At 47.2% G+C, this 19177-nt stretch overlaps 1 protein-coding gene across 1 annotated transcript in view; it reads left to right on the forward strand.

Annotated features, from left to right (window-relative positions):
* The first annotated feature begins 9073 nt into the window (after positions 1-9073).
* The window catches only part of SASH3 (SAM and SH3 domain containing 3), a 28827-nt gene continuing 18723 nt past the window's right edge, over positions 9074-19177 (forward strand). The window contains exons 1-2 of the mRNA XM_029067898.1: positions 9074-9103; positions 9682-9716. Coding sequence (XP_028923731.1) covers positions 9074-9103; positions 9682-9716 — 65 coding nt within the window. The remainder of the gene's footprint in view (positions 9104-9681; positions 9717-19177) is intronic.

Here is a 19177-nt window from a genome sequence, read left to right on the forward strand (position 1 = left end):
TGTCTGCCCCGCAAAACTGCAAGCTCGTTGTGGGGGCAAGGATTGTGTCTATTTATTTTTGTGCTGTACTCACCCAAGCACTTAGTACAATGCTCCGCACAGAGTAAATGCTCAATAAATGCGATTGACCGACAGACTGACTGACTGTCCTCAGCCTCAGGGCCATGACCGATGAGGGCAGTGGGCTAGATTTCTGGGAAAGGATCTCTGGAGCGCACAATGTCCCTGGAAGTGATGTTAGACCCTGCCTGGTGGGGAAAAGAAACCCCCACAACCCCGTCCCACTGCTGGGCACCCTCCAGCCTGCTGACCTCCCCTTTCACCTTCACCCCTTCTGCCTGTTTCACCCTCCCAGGAAAGACTCTATTTTATGAAATTTTCTAGAACTTCCAGATGTAAGCAGCTTCCTGTTTGCTAGTTAAAGCGAAAACCATATTTAAAAACCACAGGGGTAAAAGAGGGGAAGAAACCTAGAATGAGAAACAAAGAGAGGAAAGGACGCTAAAGCAGTCTAGCGGATAAGTAGAAAACATTTGCCAGGAACCATCACCTCGTTTTTCCAGCCCTCCCTTGAGTTTTATTACCAGCACTACAAAGGAAATCCAATAATCCAATAACTCAAAATCCACACACTCTACTGAAGATCCACTGGGTCTTTTGACTAGTCCTGGTCCTGCAACTATCTGCAAAGAGGAAGTAGTTTGGGGAGTGGGGGGGTTGGGGGAGGTTCATGTTGGGGTTCCACAGCCCTCCCCAAGCCCTCATGGCATCTGTGACAACCTTAAACTGAGTTCACATTAGATTAAAGATACTAAAGGGATAAGTTAAGGATGATACAAGACTCAGGCTGGGGAGCAGTGTGGCCTAGTGGAACGAGCAAGGGCCTGGGAATCAGAGGACCTAATAATAATAATGTTGGTATTTGTTAAGCGCTTACTATGTGCCGAGCACTGTTCTAAGCGCTGGGGTAGACACAGGGGAAACAGGTTGTCCCACGTGGGGCTCACAGTCTTAATCCCCATTTTACAGATGAGGTAACTGAGGCACAGAGAAGTTAAGTGACTTGCCCAAAGTCACACAGACTTAGACAAGTGGCCGAGCCGGGATTTCGAACCCCATGAACTCTGACCTCCAAAGCACCAAGCTCTTCTCCACTGTACCACGCCTGCTCTCTCCTGTGTCCCTAATTCCCAGCCTCCAGCACCTTGGGCTGCTCAAGTGACCCCTTGGCCAAGTCACTCTCACTTCTCTTGGCTTTCAGTTCCCCTTAACGTGTAAAAATGGGCGATTAAAGTAGGTTCCTCCCTCCCTACTAGACTGTGAGTCTATGCAGCGACAGGAACTGTATCCAACCTAATTACCTGTACTTACATCAGTGCTTAGAATGGTGTTTGACACATAGTAAGCACTTAACAAATACCATTAAAATGATTTAGATATTAACGGGAGCCAGGTGCTTGATGTTTTAATGTCATTATTCTGGACATTGTTTGACTGCGGTGTCTTGAATGTTTTAATGTCCAGTTTCTCATTTCGGCATCAAACCTCTCTCCACCACAGCTCCTGCTGTGAAGTTCAATGATTCAGCTGCTGCATCAGACTTCCTGTGGACCTGGGAAGGGAAGGCAAAAATATGGACCAATTGGGAGGATTACACCAAATACACCAAAGGACCCTCTAGGACTGGACCAAATTGAGTGGATTTCCACAAAATGATGGCTTATGTGATGGCCATGTAGGGCCATCAGACCATTATAAACTGCCAGCATAGTGTTTGTGACTTCATATGTGTCTTACAGTTATTGTTATTGTTAAGGCCAAATATAAGGAAGTAGCCTCATGGACCCAGTAGTAATAATAAATAATGATAAGGTGATGGCATTTAAGCACCGTGTGCCAGGCACTGTACTAAAGCCCTGGGGTGGATATAGCAAATCGCAGGTTGGACGCAGTCCTATCGCATGTGAGGTTCACAGTCTCATTCCCCATTTTTGCAGAAAAGTTAACTGAGGCATGGAGAAGTTCACAGAGGTCCACACAGCAGACAAGCTGCGGAGCTGGGATGGAACGCATTACCTTCTGATTCCCAGATCTGTGTTCTATCCGTTACACCGAGCTGTTTCTCTCTATCAATTAATTATTAATATAACATAGTGGCATCTATTAGGGGCTTACACTGAACCAAGCTCTGGGATAGACACAAGACAATTAGGTCAGTGGTGTTTCAGAAACCAACCCCCAACACCCTTACTAAAACTTTCTGCCGATTCATTCATTCATTCAGTATATTTATTGAGCACTTACCGTGTGCAAAGCAATGCCTCACAGGCCCACCTGAAGGCAGTCTTCATTAGGGTGCTACAAAGAGCTTTCAGGTGCTACCTATTCTTCTTTTTGTTTGGTAGTTTCCCTCTTCTCTAGATTAGCCCCTTCTACTCTCCTTTCCTGTTGCTTCTTTATCCTGTTAGGACCCATCTGGCTTTGCTTGTGGCCTGGCGGGTTCTCTGATTTTATCGGCTTGGGCTGATATATGGACATTCTTCTAGCCTGGACTCTCCTGTTTTGGTTCTTGAATGCTGTGGGCCAGTTCTGATTAGGTGAGAGAAACTTACTGCTCCTAGGTCTGGCTGTGAAATGGTATGTAGACTTGGGCAGAACTAGGGGAGGAGGGAATCAAACCCCCCAAACATCTTGGGTACATAAATAAATTGTGGTATTTGTTAAGTGCTTACTATGTGCAAAGCCACTGTTCTAAGCGCTGGGAGATACAGAGGTGGTCAGGTTGTCCCATGTGGGGCTCACAAGTTTAATCCCCATTTGGCAGATAAGGTAACTGAGGCACAGAGAAGTTAAGTGACTTGCCCAACGGTTCACACAGCTGACTGGCAACATGTGAGTAGAGAAAGTATTAACATATTCTGAGTGATAATTATGTTAAGCGGGTGTTCACGTATCATATGATGGTATTTTGCCAAGTGTTTACTATGTGCCAAGCACTGTTCTAAGCCCCAAGCACTTTGTACAAGATGATCAGATTAGAACTCAGTCCTTGCCCCATGGGGCTCCCAGTTGAAGTAGGAGAGAAAATAGGTATTGAATCCCCCTTTTGCTGATGTGGGCTCTGAGTCACAGCAGAGTGGCTTGTCCAAGGTCTCGTGGTAGGCAAGTGGCAGAGCCATGGTTAGAGTCCAGATTCTTTGACTCCCGTGCCCTTGCTCTTTCCTCTAGGCCATGCTGCTTCTCATTGTGTGAAGCACTGGGGCTGCTGATGATCCAAGCATTTTTCAACACTGTTGAAAAATGTTATGAATTGGTGGATCCCTCAAAGGGTCTGCAGTGACTAAAATATAGGCCTTTAAAGAGCACGGCACAGATCACTTGGGTTTAGTATCGTGTACTCCACATAAATTGTGCTTAATGAGTAGGATGGCTTTCAATCACTTGTTTCTACTGAGCACTTACTGTGTTCAGAGCACTATACTAAGCACTTGGAAGAGTAAAACACAACTAGGCACCAGACATATTCCCTCCCTGCAATGAGTTTACAGTCTAGAGGGTTGATTCCCTCTGCCCCTCCCTGAGTTGTCATTGTATCTAAATGTTAAGGGGGGCAAACTTGGGGACACCCCAAGTTTCATGTGTGAGAATTCCCTGGAGGACAGAAAGGAGCGATTCCCATTTACTTAGAATTGCCAAAGAGTTAGGGATGGGTAATCGATGGTATTTATGGAGCACTTACTGTGTGCAAAGCACTGTACTAAGCACTTGGGAGGATACAATAGAGCAGAGTTGGAAGACATGTTCTCTGCCTAGAAGGAGCTGATAGCTTAGAGGGAGTTTTCTTTCCAGCTCAGTTTGAAAGAGAAAGAACTTGTGGGGGTGGTCAAAAATGAAAGCTAGGTGGGAGGACTGAGGCTTCGGGGAAGCCAAGGGCATGGTTAGGTCACAAGGATTGCCAGCTAAAAAGAATCCATTCATTTGCTGCTTTTGTTTCTCCCTGGCTACTCTCCGATTGCCTAATTATCATGGTGGTGCCTCGTAAAATGCTCACTGTGTGCCGAACATCGTACTAAACTTTGCTGTAGATACAAGATGATGAGATTTGGACATGGTTCCTGTCTCACACAATACTCACCAACCTAAGTAGGAGGAATGGGTATCTAAGCTTCATTTTTCAGCTATGAAAACTGTGTCAAAAAAGTGAAGCGACTGGCCCAAGATCAACATATCAGGCAAGTGGTGGAGCAGGATTAGAGCTCAGGTTATCTGCCTCCCAGGCTTTTCCACTTAGGCCATGCTGTTCTGCTGGAGGGTAACGGCTAGTTCACTCAACCCACTGTGATCTCTTGCCCAGAGCCTATCTCCTTTCACATTCCAGCACATCTGTGCCTTGACCATACTTCCTCATTGTCAGACTTTCTCACTTAATAATTATGGTACTTGCTAAGCACTTACTATATGCCAAGTTCTGTTTTAAGCACTGGGGTAGATACAAGTCATTCAGGTTGGACACAGGCCCTGTCCTCTAAGGGACTCTTAATCCCCATTTTACAAATGAGGTAACTGAGGCCCAGAGAAGTGAAATGACTTAGCCAAGATCACAAACAGGCAAGTGGTAGAGTCAGGATTAGAAACCAGGTCCTTCTGATTCTCAGGCCCGGGCTTATCCACTAAGCCATGCTACTGGGTGCCTCTCCGTTCCCTCCGGTGGACTCAGTGCCTTGCCTGTTCTTCAGTGCCCTCTTGCATGATGAGTGATTCATTCATTCATTCATCTGACCGTATTTCTTGAGCGCTTACCATACGCAGAGCACTGTACTAAGTGCTTGGAAAGTACAATCCGGACAACAAATAGAGGACGATCCCTAACCCAACAATGGGTTCACAGTCTAGAAGGGGGAAGACAGACAGGAAAACAAAGCAAAATAAGTAGACAGGCATCAATAGCATCAATATTAATAGATAGAATTGTAGATATATACACATTAATAAAATAAAATAATAAATATGTACATATACACAAGTGCTGTGGCGCGGGGAGGTGGGTAGAGCAGAGGGAGGGATTCGGGGCGATGGGGAGGGGAGGAGGAGCAGAGGAAAAGAGGGGCTCAGTCCGGGAAGGCCTCCTGGAGGAGGTGATGAAAGCCCCTTCCACGGCCCAGGTTTATCCAGCCTTTTGCCGCTGGGCGGATGCCTCAAAGGGCATCCTTTCGCAGCCACGGCAGACCACCCTCCCCACTGTGGTCAGCACCCCTGTCGGTGGGTGTATTTGTCAAGGAGATTCCACCCTCTGGCTTAAAACAACTCCAGCGTGAGAGAGGGATTGTCCTTGGGCCGAGCTCAGGGGCAGCTTCAAATACAAAGCCAGGAGAGGCATCATGTCCCCCGGACGGCTCGGTCCAACCTCCTGGCCGCTATCCTCGGAGAGCAGGCGACGTCGGCAGCCAAGGGACTGACACCTCTCCCCTGATACCTGGGGGACTTTTTCTTGTCCCTTCCCCCAAGGTGCCGTTCTACTTCAGATTCCGACCCAAAGACTTTCCACTGCAGGGGGTGTCTGAAGCTGGGAACTTCCTCCTCTTAGGTCAAAGACAGTAACTGTTCTATGGCTGATCATGTGGCTTCCTGTACGAAGTTAGTGTCTAGCTCACTAACTCCACCCCACCCCCACCCTCGCCCCTCCCCCAACCTGCAAAGACGAGAGCCTTCGGTAAATGAAGCGCCTGATGCTCTTCGGGGGACGGGGTCAGACGGGGCGAAGCAGACCAGCTTCTGTTTCACGACAGGGAGAGGTTTCTCCAAAAAACACAGAGCCATGTTACGCCGCAAACCTCCAATGCCAGCGAGAAGGAGCTGACCCAGAAAAGAAGGTACGGTGCCACGGTGGGGAGCTAATTTCTTCATGCTACTTCCGTGCCCCCCTTTTCCTCTGGCGAAGCGAAGGGTATGGGGGGTCTCCCCTCCGGCTAAATCGCAGTCGATCGGAACAGGCCAGGGTTCACCTGGCTGTTACCCTCTCCCCTCACCCTGTCACCCTCTGCCCCATTTTCCTCGGCTTCCTCTCTCTCCACTCCAGAATAATAACATCTCGGGAGCTTCTCTTGGGCAAGTCACTTCCTGTCTCTCTGCCTCAGTTTCTTCATCTGTAAAATGGGGATTCAATGCCTGCTCTTTCTCCTACTTAGACTGTGAGCTCCATGTGGGACTTGACTATCTTGTATCTACCCTAGTGTTTTTTATGGTTATTGTTCAGCTCTTACTTTGTGCCAGACACTCTTCCGAGCACTGGGGTAGATAAAAGATAATCAGGTTGGACACAGTCCCTGTCCTACCAGGGGCTCACAGTCTTAATCCCCATTTGGCAGATGAACTGACTGAGGCACAGAAAAATGATTTGCCCAAGGTCACACAGCAGACAAGTGGCAGAGCCGGGACTAGAACCCGGGTCCTACTGACTCCCAGGCTTGTGCTCTATCCGCTAGGCTGTGCTGCTTCTCTAGGCCACGCTCCTTAGTACGGTGCTTGGCACAGAGTCGGGGCTTAACAATTACTATTATTATTATCTCAGAGGAACCCCTAAGCAGCCCATATCAGAGGGACTGCTAAGAGGTTCTAGAGGGGCCTGCTACAATCCCTCTAGATTATAAATTCATTGTGGGCAAGAAATGTCTACCAACTCTGTTTTATTGTACCAAATGTCAAGTACAGTGCTTTACACACAGAAAGTGCTCAAATACTCATGATTGATGGACTGAAGAGGGAGCTTCTTTGGGGTGCTCATCTCTGAACTTCGTCCATTTCGCAGGGTGTGATCCCTCAAGCCATGATACTCTGGGTGTTTTGGTTTTTTTTATGGTATTTGTTAAGCACTTACTATGTGCCAAGCACTGTACTAAGTGCTGGGGTAGATACAAGCTAATCAGGTTGAACACGGTCCATATCCTATAGGGGGCTCACAATCTTAATCCCCATTTGTCAGATGAGGGAACTGAGGGACAGAGAAGTGAAGTGACTTCCCCAAGGTCACACAACAAGTGAGTGGTGGAGAAGGAATTTGAACCCAGGTCCTTCAGACTCCCAGGCCCATGCTCTATCCATTAGGCAAAACTGCTTCTCAGCTATTCAGTTCTAACTCCCCCAACTGGAAGTGGGGGCTGGATTCAGGCATCTTTGCCCTGTTCCTTCCAGAGTCCATGGGGGAGGGGTGGGGTTCCCATAGACACTGAGAAGCCAATGCCTTCCCGCTTCAATGCCTTCATCACCAGTGGGATGAAGGGTCCACCAGGCTTATTATTATAAATAATAAAAGTAATGATAATGGTATTTGTTAAGCACTTACTATGTGTCAAGCTCTGGGGTAAATTCAAGCTAATCAGGTTGGACACAGTCCCTGTCCCAAAATGGGCTCACTATCTTAATCCCCATTTCACAGATGAGGGAACTGAGGCCCAGAGAAGTGAAGTGACTTTCCAAGTCACACAACAGTCACACAACTGGTGGAGTCAGGATTAGAACCCCACATCCTTCTGACACCCAGATTTAGAAGCTAAGGGTAAGAAACCTGACTTGAGGGCAGTGGGGTATGGATCCTGCCGTTCTCCGGGTTTCTCCGGGCCGGTGGGTGGCTTCCTGAATGGGCACTTGTGTGGGCACTTGTCGTCCCTGCTGCCTCGGTAAAGCCGCAACTGACAGGAAAAAAAAATGCCTCCTGTTGCGGGTGGAATTTGCATGTGCCACATTCTGCTGCCACTCTGTTCTTGGCACGATAGTGGCTTTCATTGTTCATGCAACCAGTCAAAAAGGTACTAGCCACTTCCCCCTCTTGGCGGGCAGAAGACGTCGCTCTTCGGCGGTTTTTTTACGCTCTGCTGAGACCTCGATGGGAATCTGAGAAATGCATAGCTCTCAGGCAGGGCTGGCTTTCCCCCGTTCAAGAAGTCCCCTGGGACATTTGGATCCAATCAGGGGAGTTGACCTTCCCTCCCTCAGTTGCACTCATCTGTTATTACTGTCATCATCATTGTTATTATTATCATTATTATTATTCTCACTACCGTCGAAAGGAGAGGCAGGGAGTGAACAAGCTATCCTTTGCATTTAAAGATGACCCTAATGATATCCAGATTTCATCCACATACGTGGATGAAAACACATCCCTCTCTTGTCAGAAAGAATTACTTTCCTAAGTGCTTACTACATTACACTGTGTTCAATAAACAGTCCTACTACCGTTGGCTCCTTGTTGCTGCAACTCGCTGCCTCTCCCGCAACGGATAGGCCAGTACGTGGCTGAGCCTTTCAATCGATGAATCGATAGTATTTATTGAGCGCTTACTGTGTGCAGGACACCGTACTAAGCACTTTCCTGGGATGTAAGTTTATGGGGAACGATAGGGAGTCCTAACTATCAGCAGGACAGGCTCCTGATCTGAGTCCCCGGTACTCAGATCCATCCACACTTTTTCTTCTGGTCTCCATGTGGCCAGTAGCACATGGGGTGGTTGTGAAATGGAATCAATCAAACAGTGGTATTTATTGAGCACTTACTGTCTGCACTGTAAGCATTTGGGAGAGTACAATACAACAGAGTTCATAGGCACGTTCTCTGACGAGAAGTAGCTTTCAGTCTAGAAAAAAAGACCATTCTAACCCCTCAAAAAAACTAGCAAGTGACTTTCATGTAAATATCTCTAAATCCCGTTTCTTTCCCCTACCTACTAATTTTAACATCTTTCGCCTGCTAAATTGTCAACTTCTTGAGGGTAGGAGCATGTCTATTCTATTGCACTCTCCTAGATGACTAGTTCAGGGCACCGAGTGAGCGCTCACTAAATAGCTTTGATTGCATACTTGAAATAATCATCTACCGGGGGTATCTGAGATGAGTAGAAAAGGAAATGACGAGGGAAAAAGTGGATCGTGGCCTTGGAATTTCCCCACAAAAACTCATCCAATATGCAAATTCCACCAGGCACTGCTTGTTCTGGGTTACCTCAGGCCGCTCTCTAAAGATTTCCACGGTAGCTACCCTGGAACGTGGTTCTGGCTGGCGCACAAACCTCCAGGATGCAGGATGGCCAAGGTGGTGGTTACCGCAGCAGCAGTGAGCTCAGTGGCAAGAGAAGCAAAGTGGCCTAGTGGTTAGAGCGTGGGCCTGGGAATCAGAAGGATATGGGTTCTAATCTCGGCTCTGCCGTTTGTCCATTGTGGTAACTCGGGTAGGTCGCTTCATTTCTCTGTGTCTCAATTACCTCATCTGGAAAATGGGGATTAGGACTGTTAGCCCCATGTGGGACAGAGACTGTCTGATCTGATTACTTTTTATCTACCTCAGTGCTTAGAACAGCGCCTGGCACAAAGTAAGTGCGAAACAAATACCATTTTTAAAAAAAGAGATGTGTCCTCCCTCTCTACAGACCTTCTGCTGTCAACATTGTTCCCGCTACACCTTTGCATACAGTGGGTCCTCAGTGACCACCACCGCAACTACTAGTTCAAGCACTTAGTACGGTGCTTTGCACACAGTAAGAGCTCAATAAATATGATTGAATGAATGCTAGTTGGCTGGAAGCGGCGCCGTGAGACAGTCGCCTTTCGGATGGTTGAGATTGAAATTCAGGCTCTCCCATATAACATGGGATGACCGGACATGTTACATGTAGCTGGCCTTTGTCCTCTTAGGGTGTCACTGAAAGTGTAATTCACCTGTTCACGAGGTACCGGTCACACTGTGCTCACACTGTGCTGCTGGTGCCTTCATTTTTGCTTCCTTGTCTCTCGATCTTTATGAAACTTCTGTTCAAAATGATCCACTCTTTCTTAAAGTCAGTAAATAACTTCAAAAAGGTCCACTCCTTTCTTAAAGTCAGTAAATAACTACCATTTGACCTATGGTCATGTGCGATGTCACTCTGAGCTGGAGTGCAGCATTGTCTGAGGATCAGTTTTTACCAATTCCCTTAAAACACTTCCTCTTTCTTGCTTTTGGTTTCTCAATTTCAGCTGACCTTAGGGCAGCTGTTTAGTTATCCTATCTTCCCACCCAGTGTAATTTTACTGGGGGGAACGTAGTTTCGATGTCACTAGTCTGCCTCCATTCCAGAACTTCATTTTTCTGTGAATCCGCCTTGCCGTTTGCCGTTGATTTGAGCCCGTGAGTGATGCTGCAAGAACGGCTCAGAGAATATGACTCTTTGTGTGTGTGTGGTCCATATTGCACAGCCTTAGCAAAAGTTGACCAGCACTTCAGCTTTGTAAACCTTTAGTTTGGTCTGGTACCTAATTCTCTGCCAGCACATTCCGTCTGACAGTCTCTCAACGAATGCGCTGGCCATCTTGATTTGGTTTTCTTCTTCATTGTTCATCCCTGTGACACTGGTCTGCTTGCTGCCTAAGCAAAATAATTCTTTGACAGTGTTTAATTCTGTGCTGCCACTGTGTTTTTGGATGAGTGTCTGGTTTCCCTGGTGCAGCTGACAGTCTCTTGGTTTTTTTAGACGTGTTATATGGAAAGGATGGGAGAATTTCATGCTTAGATTTTTTAATGCTTTAGGAAAACTATATCTGGGGAAAATGGGCAATTTGGTTTCCTCCCTGTCAGGGCAATGAAACCATTTATATTAACATCTGTTTCCCCCTGTAGACCGTAAACTTGTTGTGGGCAGGGAACATGTCTACCGCCGCTGTTGCACCCTCCCAAGTGCTTAGTACACTTCCCTGCACACAGTGCACTTAATACAAATGATTGATTAATAACTTCTCCTAACTCTATGGTTCAGTGCCATGATAGGGGAGCCGAGACTGGCCTCTGTACTCTGCTTCTTACCCTTGTCGGTCTTTGTTCTTCATAGTATTTTTAAAGTGTTTTGTTTCAAGCACTGCTCTAGAACACTGGGTCAGATACAAGTTAATCAGGCTGGATACAACAGTCCCTGTCCCACATGGAGCTCACGGTCTAAGCTGAAGGGAGAACGAGTATTGTAGTTGAGGAAACGGAGGCGCAGAGCAGTCGAATGACTTGCCCAAGTTCACACAGCAAGCAAGCGGCAGAGCCGGGATTAGAACCCAGGTCCTCAGTCAGTCGATCTCATTTATTGAGCACTTTACTAAGTGCTCGGGGGAGTGCAGCTACAACAATAAGCAGACACAAGCTTTACCCACTAAACCCACATCCGCTATTCTCGGCAATGCCTGGCTCTAAAACCTGGGGGAAAACGCAGCAAGCTCAGGGGTCATCCAGAGCAACTGGGGCAGGGAGGTCGGGGGGTGCTTGGCTGTGACCTGACTTCTAGCAAAAGCTTTCGAAATGGGCAAAGGGTCAGAGCAGAGACCAGGTGCCGTTGTGGACAGATTTAGGGAATTTGCAAGTTCCCCTCAACTGGTGCATTTTAGGGGTTCTGGACCCTGAGCAGAGGCTAGTCTGATTTCGCTGGAGTCACTGGAAGTAGAATAACAATAATAATAATTGTGGTATTTAAATGCTTACTATGTGCCAGGCACTGTACTAAGTGCTGGGGTGGATGCAAGCAAATTGGGTTAGGACACAGTCCCTGTCTCACATTCAATCGCATTTATTGAGCACTTACTCTGTACAGAGCACTGTACTAAGTGCTTAGCCACATATGGCTCACAATCTCAATCCCCGTGTGACAGATGAGGTAACTGAAGCACAGAGAAGTCAAGTAACTTGTCCGAGGTCACACAGCAGACAGGTGGAGGAGCTGGTATTAAAACCCATGACCTTCTGAATATCAGGCTGGGGCTCTATCCACTACACTTAGTTGCTTCTCACAGAAATGACATCTTTCAGGGTGCCACACCCCTGCACCCCCAGATCTGGGAAGACCTCCCCACCTTTCGGGAGCTAGCCATCTCTTAGATTAGGAAAATCGAGCCCGGGAATGAGCCGGGGTTAGGAACATCGAGAGGAGTATATTAATGATGGGGAAAAGGAAGCAATGAGAGGAAAGTCCATCCCTTAGATTACTAGTCTCACAAAAAAGGCAGCTTTCTCCTCACCCCTTCCTCAGCCTCAGACTTTCTTGTGGCCTTGGCCCCATTTGGCTCTAAGCGTGGGATGGAGTGGAGCCAGACACAGTCACTGCCAACGTGGCCTGGTGGAAAGAGCCCAGGCCTTAGAGCCAGAGGAATGGGTTCTAATCCTGATTCTGCCGCTTACCTACTGTGTGAGCTTGGGCATGTCACTTCACTGCGCCTCAGTTTCCTCACCTATAAAACAGGGATTAAATACATGACCACCCTCTTAACAAATGCGAGTTTACAGTCTAGTGTGGGGGAAACAGACAACAGTACAGATAAATATAATGAAAGATATTCATTCAATAGTATTTATTGAGAGCTTACTATGTGCAGAGCACTGTACTAAGCGCTTGGAATGGACAATTCGGCAACAGATAGAGACAATCCCTGCCCAATGACGGGCTCACAGTCTAATAGGGGGAGACAGACAGCAAAGAAAAACAGAACAAAACAAAAACAAGAAAACATTATCACGATAAATAGAATCAAGGGGATGTACATCTCATTAACAGAATAAAGATATATACTCGAGTGGTGTGGGGTTGGGAGAGGGAAGAGCAAAGGGAGCAAGTCAGGATGACGCAGAAGGGAGTGGGAGGTGAGGAAAAGCGGGGCTTAGGCAGGGAAGGCCTCTTGGAGGAGATGTGCCTTCAATAAGGCTTTGAAGAGGGGGAGAGGAATAGTCAGATTTGAGGAAGGAAGGTGTTCCATTGTTGAGAGCAGGGAATGTGACTATTGTTGTATTGTACTCTCTCAAGTGCTTAGTACAGTGCTCTGTACACAGTAAGTGTTCAGTAAATACCAGTGAATGAATGAAATACCGTTATTACTATTATGATTATTACCACAGTGATAACAATCAACCCCTCTCAGTTCCCTCTTTCACCTCCATTCATTCATTCAGAAGTATTTATTGAGACCTTACTATGTGCAGAGCACTGTACTAAGAGCTTGGAATGTACAATTTGGCAACAGATAGAGACAATCCCTGCCCATTGACGGGCTCACAGTCTAATCGGGGGAGACAGACGGACAAAAACAAGACAACTTAATAGCAATAAATAGAATCAAAGAGATGTACACCTCATTAACAAATAAATAGGGTAATAAAAATATATACAAATGAGCACAGTGCTGAGGGGAGGGGAAGGGAGAGGGGGAGGAGCAGAGGGAAAGGGGGGAAAGGGGGCTTAGCTGAGGGGAGGTGAAGAGTGGGCAGAGAGGCAGCAGAGGGAGCAGAGGAAAAAGGGGAAGCTCAGTCTGGGAAGGCCTCTTGGAGGAGGTGAGCTCTCAGTAGGGCTTTGAAGAGGGGAAGAGAGTTAGTTTGGCGGAGGTGAGGAGGGAGGGCGTTCCAGGACAGCGGGAGGACGTGGGCCAGGGATCGACGGCGGATAGGCGTGAACGGGGACGGTGAGGAGGTGGGCGGCAGAGGAGCGGAACGTGCGGGGTGGGCAGTAGAAAGAGAGAAGGGAGGAGAGGTAGGAGGGGGCAAGGTGATGGAGAGCCTTGAAACCCAGAGTGAGAAGTTTTTGTTTGGTGCAGAGGTTTATAGACAACCCCTGGAGGATTTTAAGGAGGGGAGTGACATGCCCAGAGCGTTTCTGCAGGAAGATGAGCCGGGCAGCGGAATGAAGAATAGACTGGAGCGGCGAGGGACAGGAGGAAGGGAGATCAGAGAGAAGGCTGACACAATAATCCAGCCGGGATATTATGAGAGCCTGTACCAATTAGCCATTTGGATGGAGAGGAAAGGGCAGATCTTGGCGATATTGTAAAGGTGAGACCGGCAGGCATTGGTGACGGATTGGATGTGGGGGGTGAATGAGAGAGCTGAGTCAAGGATGACACCAAGGTTGCGGACTTGAGAGAACTCTATTCCCTCAATTGTATTTATTGAGAACTTACTGTATGCAAAGCACAGTACTAAGCACTTGGGAGAGTACGATACAGTGACACATTCCCTGACTACAATGAGCTCACGGTCTAGAGGGGGAGATGGACATTAATAGTAATAATAATAATGATGGTATTTGTTAAGGGCTTACTATGTGCCAAGCACTGTTCTAAGCACTGGGGGAGATACAAGGTAATCAGGTTGTCCCACGTGGGGCTCACAGTCTTAATCCCCATTTTACAGGTGAGGTAACTGAGGCACAGAGAAGTTGTGACTTGCTCAGAATATCACAGCTGATAAGTGGCGGAGCCGGGATTAGAACCCACGTCCTCTGACTCCCAAGCCTGTGCTCTTTCCACTAGGCCATGCCACTTCTCTATTTCTCACATTAATATACCTAAATAGATTACAGATATATACATAAGTGCCACAGGGCAGAGATTCTGCAGAGATGGCAGACTTCCGAAGCAAGAGGGTGAGGGATAGAGGGAGGCAGAACTGGATGGCTCTAGCTACCGGAGAGAGATGAAGAAGAGGATGGGAGGGGAAAGAAAGAGAAAGGGGTGGAGAGAAGATCAGAAACAGGTCTGAGATGTGGCTGCTATGCTATAAAAGAGACCAAACTATAAAAGCTTTTGGTTAAAATGTAATTTTTCATAGTGTACCAGCAGGGAAGCAGCGTGGCTCAGTGGAAAGAGCCTGGGCTTCGGAGTCAGAGGTCATGAGTTCGACTCTCGGCTCTGCCACTTGTCAGCTGTGTGACTGTGGGCAAGTCACTTCACTTCTCTGGGCCTCAGTTCCCTCATCTGTAAAATAGGGATTAAAAGTGTGTGAGCCCCACGTGGGACAACCTGATGACCCTGTATCTCCCCCAGCACTTAGAGCAGTGCTCTGCACATAGTAAGCGCTTAACAAATACCAACATTATTGAAGGAGAATATCAGTAAATCCTCAAGACATCTTGAGATCTTTTACCAAAAGTGGACTTACTTCTAGAGAGTCCACTTTTGGTAAAAGATCTCAAGATGTCTTGACTTTCTACCAAGACAACCTTTAGACTCTCTAACCACAGCAAGCTGCTATATCCGCTTTGAAACCTTGCAACTACTTGGCAAGCCAGAACTCTGTGATTGGAGATTCTCAAAACCTGGTTTTTGAAAATTAGGTGAAGGGCACTTCCACTAATCTGAGTCCAAAATGACTCATCAATCAAGAAAACAACGAGTCTGCGGCTCTGGGTGTTAAGTCAGTTGAGTTATATTAGTTGCCATCAGGTTAATTAGCACGAACTTAATTCTGATCGGTTGATGTCTTAAGCGACTTTATAGCTCTATTAGCTATTTATTTTCTCCGGATACTGGTAGCTAGATAGAAAACCCCCCTCATTCCTAGCTAATGTGAGCTTTTTGCCGGGATAGGTGGTCATGGAGTTCAGCATCATTTTAAGTTGTTGAAGTAAAACTTGCTGCAGTAGTAGTTGGTAAGTACTTACTATGTGCCAGATACTGTGCTGAGCGCTGGGGTAGATAGAAGCTAATCAGGTTGAGGGAGAGCTTCGTGAGCCATAGCAGAGAGTGCCCTAATCAGGCACTCAATAGTATTTTTAGACCGTGAGCCCGTCATTGGGCAGGGATTGCCTCTATCTGTTGCCGAATTGTACATTCCAAGCATTTAGTACAGTACTCTGCACGTAGTAAGCCCTCAATAAATACTATTGAATGAATGAATTGAGCACTTACTGCCTGCAGAGTGCTGTTAGAAGTGTTTGGGAGAATACAATAAACAGACTTAATCCCTGCCTTCAAAGAACTTACACTCTAACAAGAAGAGGAGGGTGAAGTAGAGGCCGCCGGGTGTAAGAACAGAGTGAGAACAGTCTAGAGTAAGCTCATTGGGGGCAGGGAATGTGTCTGCTGTATTGTTCTCTTCCAAGTGTTTAGTACAGTACTTCATGCACAGAAAGAGCTCAATAAATACCACTCAATGAATGAACAGGCCGACGGACGCAAGCACGGAGGCGGAGGTCCAAGCAGGCAAAGTCGGGTTGGTCCAGCGGGCAACCAGGAAGGCAGCCAGAAAGACAACTAGGAGGCAGGCAAAAGGGCTCCTGAGCAAGAGTCAGGGCTGGCCACAGGTAAGCAGGAGGAGCTCAAGAAATATTATTGCTTCAATTAATCGATGGTACTTATTGAGTGCTTACTGCATGCACAGCACTGTACTAAGCACTTGAGAGAGTACAATTTAACAGAGTTGGTAGACATGTTCCCTGCCCATAATGAGTTTACGGTCTAGATTGATTATTTGAGAAGGACCAGACCAGGCAGAAACTTCCATCATTTAGTATTTTAAAATGCAGTTTTCACTGTGATTGTCTTACGCTGTTGAGTCGCCTCCCACCCAGAGCGACGGTGTGGACACATCTCTCCCAGGACGCCCCGCCTCCATCTGCAATCGTTCTCGTAGTGTTTCCGTAACGTTTTCTTGGTAAAAATATGGAAGTGGTTTACCCTTGTTTCCTTCCACGCAGTAAATTTGAGTCTCCACCCTCCACTCTCTCCCATGACGCCGCTGCCCAGCACAGGGGAATTTTGACTTGTAGCAGAGCCACTGCCCGAGCTAGGAATGGAATGGATAGGCTTCTGCTTGACTCTCCCTCTTGTAGTTGAGACTGGTAGAGTACTGGAAACTCTCCAGGGGCGACCCTGAGGGGGATTCACTGTGCTGCTGATGGGATTTTCTGCCTGCCTGTTTCATCGTCTCCTAGCCCTCTTCCAGTCTTTCCAGGAAGCGTTCTGCTTTTCCACTCTCCTATCCCCAACTCAGCCCAAGAAGCACATTTCACTGCAGCTCACAATTCTCACTTTTAAAGAATATGATTGCCTTTCTTCATATGTTCACTTCATCCTTTCCTCTCCAACTCTCTTGGCCACATCATCCAAAAGTCTTACGCAACTTGGAAGTCTGATTTAATAAAGATTTTCTGCAGGTGGCGAGGTCAAGTGCTAGATGTTAGCCAGAGGGTACTAAATTCAGATCCCTGGCAGAGGGAGAGGAAGCGCCCTAATAATAATAATTGTGGTTTTTGTTAATCGCTTACTAAATGTCACACACTGAACTAAGCACTGAGGTAGATACAAGAGAAGCAGCGTGGCTCAGTGGAAAGAGCCCAGGGTTGGGAGTCAGAGGTCGTGGGTTCAAATCCCACCTCAGCCACTTGTCAGCTGTGTGACTTCGGGCAAGTCACTTCACTTCTCTGGGCCTCAGTTACCCCATCTGTAAAATGGGGATTAAGACTGTGAGCCCTATGTGGGACAACCTGATCACCTTGTATTCCCCCCTCCCAGCGCTTGGAACACTGCTTCGCTCAGAGTAAGCGCTTAACAAATACGCCCTCAAAAAGGTGAGCCCCATGTGGGACAACCTGATCACCATGTATCCTCCCCAGTCCTTAGAACAGTGCTTTGTACATAGTAAGCATTTAACAAATGACATCATCATCATTATCATTATTATTATTATTATAATCAGGTCCCACAGATGACTCACAGTCCAAGAATTCAGTCGTTCAATGGTATTCATTGAGCATTTACTGTGTGCAAAGCACTGTATTAAGCACTTGGAAGAGTACAATTTAACAATAAACAGACACATTCCTTGCCCACAATGAGGAGGGAGAACAGGTATTGAATTCACATTTTGCAGATGAGGGAACTGAGACACAGAGAAGTTAAAATGACTTGCCCATGGTCACCTAGAAGGTAGCTGGCAGAACCAAGATTAGAGCCCAGCTCTTCTGACTCCCAGCCCCATGCTCTTTCTACTAGACCACACTGCTCCCTTCCAGGAAATCCTGCCCCCATCATCTCATGACACCTACGCTGTGTTGGGAAGATCTCACCTATTTCTATTGGTCCTTATGGGGCTTTGGATATTCCCACCCTTTCTCCTGACTTCAGGGGCTTTTCCTTTCCCTAAACCAGGGACAATTCCAGACTTCACTTCTCTGCACCTCAGTTCCCTCATCTGAAAAATGGGGATTATGACTGAGCCCCAGATAGGACACGGGCTGTGACTACCCTGATTAGCTTGTATCTACCCAGTGCTTAGTACAGGGCCTGGCACGTAGTAAATGCTTAACAAATTTCATTTAAGAAAAAACAAAAAACCCCCACTGCCCTTAGATATAATTGGAGTGGCAGGAAGTAGATGGCAGGATCCCTGAAGAGCTGGTAGGCTTTGTAGCTTAGGTCTCTGCTCCTTGCCATTCCCGCACCTTGGCTACCGGCCCACCCAATGGCTACCTGGATGGCATGAGTCATTGCACTGGTCCTGTCTGACTCCAATTATTCAATCGTATTTATTGAGCGCTTACTGTGTGCAGATCACAGACTCTCATTATGCAGGAGAGTGACCCCTGAGCTGAGCATCTTGCCCTCCTCAACTGTGACCTCCTCCAAGAAGCCTTCCCAGACTGAGTTCTCCCCCTTTTTCCTCTGCTCCCCCTCCACCCTCTGCTCCTCCCTCTTTCCCCTTCACCTCCCCTCAGCTGAACCCCCTTCCCCTCTGCTCCCCCTCCCCTCCCCACCATCTGCTCTTCCCTTTCCCCTCCCTTCAGCAATGTCCTCACTTGAATATATTATTTATTACCCTATTTATTCTAATAATGTTAGTATTTGTATTTGTTAAGCGCTTACTATGTGCCAAGCACTGTTCTAAGCGCTGGGGTAGACACAGGGGAATCAGGTTGTCCCACGTGGGGCTCACAGTCTTAATCCCCATTTTACAGATGAGGTAACTGAGGCACAGAGAAGTTAAGTGACTTGCCCAAAGTCACACAGCTGACAAGTGGCCGAGCCGGGATTCGAACCCATGAACTCTGACTCCAAAGCCCATGCTCTTTCCACGGAGCCACGCTGCTTGAGGTGTACATCCCCTTGATTCTATTTATCATGATAACGTTGTGTTGTTTTTGTTTTGTTCTGTTTTGCTTTGCTGTCTGTCTCCCCCTATTAGACTGTGAGCCCGTCATTGGGCAGGGATTGTCTCTATCTGTTGCGGAATTGTACATTCCAAGCGCTTAGCACAGTGCTCTACACATAGTAAGTGCTCCAAAAATACTATTCATTCATTCATTCAATAGTATTTATTGAGCGCTTACTATGTGCAGAGCACTGTACTAAGCGCTTCGAATGAACAAGTCGGCAACAGAGACAGTGCCTGCCGTTTGACGGGCTTACGGTCTAA

Source organism: Ornithorhynchus anatinus, chromosome 6 (assembly GCF_004115215.2).
Source record: "Ornithorhynchus anatinus isolate Pmale09 chromosome 6, mOrnAna1.pri.v4, whole genome shotgun sequence".
Taxonomy (NCBI): domain Eukaryota; kingdom Metazoa; phylum Chordata; class Mammalia; order Monotremata; family Ornithorhynchidae; genus Ornithorhynchus; species Ornithorhynchus anatinus.